Source organism: Lates calcarifer, linkage group LG2 (assembly GCF_001640805.2).
Source record: "Lates calcarifer isolate ASB-BC8 linkage group LG2, TLL_Latcal_v3, whole genome shotgun sequence".
NCBI classification, from domain to species: Eukaryota; Metazoa; Chordata; class Actinopteri; family Centropomidae; genus Lates; species Lates calcarifer.
In genome coordinates this window covers 2,130,185-2,138,998 of record NC_066834.1, presented here as the reverse complement: position 1 = coordinate 2,138,998, position 8,814 = coordinate 2,130,185, and the positions used below count along the sequence as shown (strand labels likewise).

At 41.7% G+C, this 8,814-nt stretch overlaps 1 protein-coding gene across 1 annotated transcript in view; it reads left to right on the top strand.

The window, feature by feature from the left end:
- The first annotated feature begins 904 nt into the window (after positions 1-904).
- The window catches only part of tub (TUB bipartite transcription factor), a 38,836-nt gene continuing 30,926 nt past the window's right edge, over positions 905-8,814 (top strand). The window contains exon 1 of the mRNA XM_018685001.2: positions 905-1,092. Within this exon, the coding sequence (XP_018540517.1) occupies positions 1,037-1,092 (56 nt within the window). The 5' untranslated portion in view covers positions 905-1,036. The remainder of the gene's footprint in view (positions 1,093-8,814) is intronic.

The following is an 8,814-nucleotide window of genomic DNA, read 5'->3' as shown; positions in this document are numbered from 1 at the left end:
TCAGTGTATATGACTTTGTTTGAGAATTTTGTCTGTTGAGATCTTGTGGGGATGTTTTATAATATGACTTATCCTCAAGATCTTCAATATGCTACATGCTAATATTTCTTCATGCAGTGGAATACAGGTGTCCCTCACCCTTGGCTAAAGACAGAAAATAATATAAACAAGAGGAAATGAGCTAAATATGGGGAGGTTGAAAAACTCCACAGCTCCATTGTCCCTCCCGTTCAGTGTTGAAATGAAGGATATCAGATGGCAGATTGTGGAATATTAAAATGGCAGCTCAAGAGGCTTTCTGCATTCCCTTTGCCCTCTTTCTACTTTTACTTCAACCTAATGACAGGTTGTTCTAAAGCCTGCATGACAAAATTACAGTTGTGCAGACGTCCAATTAATGATCTTAGAGAGGCAGCACTGTGCTGCAATAAGCAGTGAGCTGTGTGAGTCTGAGCCTGTGAAAAATATTTTAAATCATCCCTGCTCTAATTTGCATTGAATGTCATGCATGGTAAATTACCTCCTGAGGATGCACATGTCCACGTACAATTTCATAATATGTTAATTTAAGTGAAAGAACAGAACTGTGTGTGTAGGCAACAGCACGGATACTATCTGTCTAAGGTCCGGTGTTCGCCACTGGCCATTAAGCAGTCACGAGATGCCAATAATCAGAATAAACAAATCACAGTCTCGTCCCTTCTCTTTAATTAGGCTCAGGTCTGTTCGAGGCTACTGACACGCAGGACACAATCAGTGGGGATTTTGTCAGTAAAATAAATCAGCATCCGCGCGTGCACCGTGAGCACCGACACCCCCCCCTCTGTATTGGTATAGCCTATAGGAGAGCGTCTGGCTCCGCGCAGCCTATCGCTGCTCATTCACTTAGCGGCGATTCCTTTAGTTGGTGTTTGCATTAGTGAGGAAGGAGGGAGAGAGGAGCGTTTACTCTCCCTGATTTTTGGAGGATTTTTTTGATTTTCTGCCGTCTCACCATCCGGTCCAGCTCATCCAGCTCATCAGCTCTGCCGGAGACATGGAGGGAGTCAGCAGCAACAGGAGCATGTCTTACAGTAGATGGAGTTATGACAGGTAAGCTCTCACATCGACAGGTGTTAGCGTTGGAAACGCCAGTTTTCATCTCAGTGTGTTTGCGTTACGTTTGTGTTGTTATTGACGCTCGAGGCCGATATTGTAAAGGATGAGGCTACAGCATGGTGTGACCCCCCCTCTTTCCTGTGCAATTAGTTGACAGGTGCATCGGATTTGGACGAGAGATGCGATGTGAGAGTAATAAGTAGCCTGGGCATCACAGTGTGTCACAGCCCACCATCACCAAAACATTCCCATAGGAACGGACTGAGTGTTTACGTTACTCATAGTGCTATTTTTAGACTGTTATTGTATCTTCACAATACTCAATAGGTTTATCCATCCATCATCCATCCATCCATCTGTCTATCTATCTTTGTGGACGTGACATTTAAAAGTAAAAGTTTTCTGCTGGAGAAGTGACAGTGTTCCTCTCCTGTGTATCCTGGAACCATGGGCTCTGTGGTGACAGTATCTGTGTGTACGTTCATGTGCCTCAGTCACAGAGCAGGACTCATTAGTCAGGAAGTTGGCAGGCTGTGTCTCAGTGGGGGTGACTGTGATCAAGACCTCACATTTTGTTTCATATTCAAACAGACATGTTGTGGAGTGTGAGCACAGAGGGAGCGTGGAGATGATAAAATGACCCGTCCTGCAGAGCGGTGGACGTCCTCAGTGTGACAGTGGCTGTGTTTTCAAATACAAATGTTTTGAAAGCAGCTAAAGGGATGAGCCAGTGGAGGATTGTTCACCCGCAGTGTTTCTGATGTACTTGCGATTCATGAATGTCTACTTTGTGTGTGTGTGACGTCATCAACATAATATTAGACAGAAGTGTGAATGAGTCAGTCGGTCATGGCTATGACGTGTGAAAATGGCTCAAACATGGAAGGAACACAGACCTGGTTAGCTGCATCAGCTATACTCAGCTAACAGTTTGGAGATACTGTATCACTGTATACCACTGATCACTGAGGCACAGTAGAACAGTTTCTACCATGACAACACTGTATATGTTGGCTCAGACAGTATAATTGGTATTCTGAATCTGTACTTTGACATCCCGAGAGACTGCTGCCAGAGCCAGTGGTCTCTTAGCCTCCTAATATTTCTCACAGCACTGTGAAATACTGTTTACTGCATGCAACCAGTTACAGGCTGTAAGAGGTGCCCGTGTCTGTGCCTTTAAAGGAGGGATGTTATTTTCTTTTACAGCGATATCATATGATAAATTCCCTTCAGAAAAGCCTTAGCTTTAGGTTTAGGGCTTCACTTCCTAGCTCTTCTTTCCCACATGCAGCTGAACATACAATCAGCCTCTCTGCTAATGAAGGCCTTTGACAGATCGTTCAGATATTTGCTCTTTCTTTCAGTCAGAATCAATCAGGTTTGAAATGTAGGTGACTGATACATAGCTTCATCTCACTGAAAGACTAATCATGATTCTGTACTAAAACCCACACAGAATACTAAACAGCCTGAGAAAAAAACTCTCATTTTCAATAAGTATAGAAGCTCAGTAAACCTCTGTGAGATCTGCCCAGATTTAGCTGGTTGTTGTTGTTTTCTCTTCTCTAAGATAAGTAAGTACAAACATGGCAGAGACATTTGCATGTGGTGTTTCTTGTCAAGGAGCAGTTCAGTCTCCAGTGGTGTGCACAGTCTCTCTAAGGAGCAGGGGTGAAAATTAAAAGCAGCGTCTCACCTGTATTTACTAACACAGGGCCCATATGCTGAAATAGACACGGACATGACAACGGCTACTCCTCCCCATTAAAGGCTATGCTACACCTGCACAGGTGCCTCATATTTAGTTAAGGATTGTGTGGGTGTGTGTAGACTGTGCTTGATGCTTCATGTAGGTGAGGCCACACTTTTATCTGTTTTATTTGTTCATGAAGTTTGTGAAACTTCGTCCAACTTCAACCTGAGCACAGGTGTAATCAGCCAGAATAAGTGAACACGTGTGCTGCAGGGCTTTTTAACTGAGACTCCGGCCTACATTAGTGATGTACTTAGCAGAAATGGTTATTATAGGAACCACTTAATGATCTTACTGACATTAATATTACAGGTTTGTACTCTGCCAGCACAATGCCGTCTCTAAAATCAGTAGATGGATAAGTAGCTGTTCCATCTGAGGTGTCACACAGTAGATGAGACAGACTGTTTCAAACAGGAGCTGCCTGATAATTCAGGATAATGTTATGGACAAGGCCGAGTGGAGCACGTTGATTAGACAGCTTTTTATTTTAGTAGTTCGGCAACAGTTAGTCACCTGTTAGAGATTAGAGAGAAATCAAACTAAGGTTCACCTGTGACTTTTTTCTCCCATTTAATTTACAGTGTCAGATCAGTGTGCAGAATTTTGTTTTACATTAGCAAAATTATTGATGAGTCATTTTTCTTATTGATTACTCCAGCCTCCACCCATACTAGAAAGAAAAAAGATGCTTATAGTAATTAATTCTTGGTTTTGCAGTGTGGCCATTTCATACCAACTGTACTCATGGTGAAGCCTGGTCGTTCTTGGACCTACAGTATGTACAATCACGCTGTGTCCTGGCACCCACTCAGTAAACACTGCATCCTAGAGATGGAGGGACAAGGTGGGCCGACAAGATACAATTCAGAGCCTACAGAGCTCAGTACAGCATCCCCATGTTTTTTCTATCCAAAGACAATGGATAGTTTGAATTTCCTTGTGTACACTGTGTTCCCCTGCCTCAAACTGCAGAGAATAAACAGATACAGAAAAGAGGGGGCGGTGGAACTAAGCGTAGTACTTTTCTCCTTAATTTTTCATCCTTCATCATTGGACCTGATGATGTGTTGAAAAGAGACCTGTCTCCCATGAAAGCAATAACCGAATGAAGTTAAATTAAATCACTCCGTCACTGCTAAGTATTATTTTTTCATTCCCCCCACAGCAAATTTGCTTGGTAATGGTTTGACCTTGGAAAAAAAAATGTGCACAATTTTAATTCACCCGTTGAGCTTGTGCTTTATATTAGATTTCAAGGCACAGTGTCAAATTGAGAAAAAATAGCAAATCTCTTTGCTAGTTTTGGTTTTACACAAAAGTTTAAGGCTAGTACTGATACCAGGTCTGAGAAGTGATGTATCTGACAGACACAGGCACAGTGGCCTGTTTTAACTGCATAAAGAGAACATCCCTTGAAAACATGCTCAAAAAATGTTCCCTTTAATATGTAGAATAATGCACATTGCTATTTAAAAATTGTACCCAGTCCCATGTACCCTCCTCCAGGAGTGTATTTCTAACACTGACTGTTAGCTACACACCAGGTCATACATTAAGTGCCGTGAACTCCTGAAGTGGGAGTCTATCGTGCATTTGGGGCCATTGTGGGTGGCTATAAAAAAAATGAGTCACAAAAGAATCATGTACGTCAGTTAGAAATTACAGACAACCAAACAAAAGGTTTAAGACTGATTCATCAGTCTCCATCCAAGAATACTGTTGCTTCCATTATAAAAGAAACAAAATTTTACTGGTCAAAAAATGAGAGTTGGTCAGAGGCAGAGGAGAGAGAGGAAGAATGTGGTTGTCATGACAGTCTGATCAGAGTTTGTAGAGATATTTTGCTCTGAGCCAAAGTATTAGATACACAAACTGACAGACTGATGGCGCAACAAACAGCTCTTTAGGCGACATGATTCGTGGGCAGAAATTCCTTTAAATGTGTTTCACCAGCACATTTTTAACATCTTTAATAACCGGAGCCTCTGCCTTTTGCTTATCAATTATTCAGGCTCATTTACACCCTGTGCTTGTGTAAATGCACAGGTTTTGGACTGCACAACACTATGGAGAGAGATGAGCACGATTCTCTATGACTACAGCCGAGTACAGGAGAGCAGCTGAAGTGACAGCTGTGTCCAGTGAGAGTCAGAGCTCCTCTCCGCCTGCTCTCAGAGGCCTTACAATGGTAGGTTTTAGAGTGCACAGCTTCAGCTATACCATAGCATCTTTGTGGCATCACTACACTTGAACTGTATTGTTGGTGTAACGGGCTTTTGGAAAATGTGACCTTTGCAAACCCAGATGAAAGAATGCAGTTTCCTGCCTCTCCTTTTTTTTCTGGTGATGCGGCCTGTTGTGTCTTTTTCATCAGACCTCCTGACTCTCCGGCTCAGAGAGCCCTCTGCCGCAGTTCATAGTTTAGTCACTGTCCACCTGTTTCTGTAGTAACCACAGATAGGAAAAGCAGGGTAGCAAACAGAGCTTTCAGGCTTTTGTCTGTGCTGCTACACCTCTAGTCTCTGCTTGCTAGCAGCAAAACAACGTTTTGTGACGTTACACTTGATGGATATCATAATCTGTAACAACCTAAACAGTTCAACACCTTACACCTTCCATTAGGATATTGTATCAGTTAATCTTAAAAACCAAATGTCAGATGTTTCCTGGTTAAAAAATGTTCTTCTGTCATCATTCTTGTCCCTGTGGCAGGAACTGACATTCACCATGAAGGCTGCATATAAACCTGTCACAAATGTCCTGAAGGAGAAGTGAATTTAATACAAAACAAATTAATGTCTGATAATGGTAAGATGCCTTTCTGGATTTCTGCTTCTAAATTATTGACAGTGAAGATAATAACCTGTACGGTACCTGAATGCAGATTGTGTTGTATTACACCAACCTGACTGATTAAAGTGATTTAAGGTAACAAAGTAAAAGCCTGTCAGACACAGAGGGACAGGCTGAGATGACAGAATACATGATGTGAATGATACCACATTTTATACTGATTATTTTTTAACACCATCATATAAGAACTTCTCACCCTAACCCTACATTTTGGACACAGAGCTGTTTTTGAGATGTTACACAGCAAAACCAGACGTAGACAGAGGAGAGTTTAGTGAGCAGATATGAGCCACAAGCAGGGAAATATCGTGAGTGCCTCAGGATCCTCTGAGGTGAGGCTCAGGAGATTTCTCAGGTGGAGATCAGAGGGAGTTTGTGAAGGTGCCATGGCAGAAGGCAGCCAGCCTGTCAGTTCAGTCCTTCCTCTGCAGGTGAAAAGGAAAACACTCGCATTGTCTGGGGAAACAGTGAAGCCGACTGACCTGCCTCTGTGGTTTGAAGCTGCATCTCTCACAATACTGCTGACAAGTAGGAACTGACATCAGGTGCAAAGGTGGAGACGCTTCCTGTCCTGACATCTCCCTCTGCATCCAGGCTCTCTCTGGCTGTGACGGGTGGATCGGTGTCTGCTGGCAGGGGCATGAGCTGTGAACACAGAAGTCCTTGATGAAGGATTTTGGAATTGTGATTTCCGTAACAGCTGTTTACCTCTCAGTCTAGAAGAAATGTTGTGAGTTCAGCATCACTGAGAACAGAACCGTCTCCAGCAGTAAAATAAACTCGTTTTGCTTCTGTCTCTATCACCTTTCTCCTTGCTGCCACTTGCCAAGAGCTTCAGCCATCATTGTGTTTACTGTTTCACTCACTGACTAACATGATTGACAAGAGGTTAGAACCACCCTGTGGGCAGCGCTGCCCCTTCATCCTCTCATGCTGGAACAGGGCAGAGTGGACGCTACAGTGACTCACTATCACCTGTTGAGGCACAAAGTGATATTATTAGATAGGACGAGCCGGGTCTGTTATAGGACACAGAAGTCAAAACCGTCTAACTATGAATTCAGAACACACAGTTCCATGTGATTAAAATACAACAATAAAACATCTCAGCATGTGTTCAAAAAGTTCTTTCCTCTCGGTGTCCTCTCAACAAAGTAGATCCGCACATATCTGTCAGTTAAAATGAACTTCTGATAGCAGAAAGATGTGATTCTTTCTATGACGATTTTCCATTAATCTTATGTAAAAATGTATAACTCCAATTATTCTATGAACTGCCATATTTTAGCTTTTTCATTTATCAGTTTTTGGATCAAGAGAATATCTGACCCAGAATATGAGTGTGGTTTGAATAGCTCTTGTTGCATCTCCTCTCGCTTTTTTTTTTTTTTTTTGGAGCATAATAGCTTTCAGATGCAGACGAGCGGACAATCAGCTGTACAGTCCAGCATAGAGCCTCTTAGACGTCCTTCAGTGACACTTGATGATTTTCTTTGCTCTGAAGTGTCTGAAAAGATCATCTTTGAAGTGTGAGAATACGCTCAAGTTGCAGATGAAAGGTGTGGAGGTGTTTGTGTAGGACAGTTTTCCTAGATCTCATGAATTTCTCAGTGATGCATATCTAATGTGAAAAGATAATAGTGCCTGATTCTCAGTCTCTAAACATCGCATTAGATTCCAGCTTGTTTGGCTGTCGTCACTCAAGAGCAGCCTTGAATTTCTGAGTGGACTTTAGCTCTAAGTGCAAGGTTTTGAGCTTAGAGATAAAGTCACACAGTAGTTTAATACTGATGTGATTCAGAATGCTTTTATTTTATTTAATTTTTTGCAAAGAAAAGACCCACTGTGAAAACATTAGATATGTTAAATGTCAGTCAGGACAGTCAGAGTTTGTGTTTGTGAAGTGTCACTACATGCCATCAGTAAAGGTAATCTCTTAAGTCTGGTCAGTCTGGTATTACCCACCAAAGCAAGTTTTTAGACTTGTAAAGGTAGTTTCATGAAACATAACATCACCTCTGTTCATGAATCATAATCGCTGTCCAAGTGGCATGACAGTGTTTGTAGCCTCCTCACTTTGATGCCTTTGCAGTCTTATTAAAACAGGAGGGGATGTTGGTCCTCCTTCACATCAAAGTGCATTTGTGCTGAATTGCTCTTTTAGCAGCAGGTGTGCCTTTGGAGCAGGAGTCTGGAGCAGCATGACAACCCAGCTGTGCCCTTAGCAAGTATAGATGGCTACTCTGAGAAAAAAAAAACATGAAATGGTGAAAAATATTACAGAATGGTTCCTCTTTATGTGAATAGTGCCTTGATTAAATTACAACCCTTTGCCTTTCCCGTGTATTTACCAAGCTGAACCATTTGATGTGTGATAGAGGGCAGTAATAGGGCAAATAAATGTTCATTTTCTGTGTATACATGTGGCGCTCCATCAGCATTTCTGCTCTATTACTGTCTTACTCAGACATTTGGCACAACATATTCTCAAAATGTTTGTATCAGGAATGTTTATTAGGGTGCACATAGGCACTTACCTGATATTGGAGGGGTGTGTGCTTGGTTTGTGACAATGTTTAGGTGGGTGGTACGTGACAAAGTAACAATGGTTCCTCAGCAGAACATTGTGTTATAGCGAGATGATCGATGTCATTCACTTCATCCACCAGTGGTCATAATGTTATGGCTGATCAGTGTATACAAATACATATTCACCATAACAACTTTAGTATATTCCTTATCATTTTACAATCTACATTTCATGATTTCATTAGATGCTGCAGCATTTAATGATCATCTAATGATATGCATGTTTGCACTTAACTGACTGCACTCCAAAGCATTACTGTAGTTATAGACAGGCTTCATTTCATACACAAATATAAAAATACAAAATATCCACAGTGAATGAGCAGATTCTGAAATGTGATCTAAATATGATGAGATATGTCACACTGCAGTGAACACAGGAGAAAGTTGATACTGTGGAGTCGCCGTCGACAAGTGCACAAGAAAGGTGATAAAAATGATTATCATGACACCTTTCTCCTTTCCTCATTTATTCCACATGCTCTTAATGAACTCTTATCGCTGTCTCTTGAACT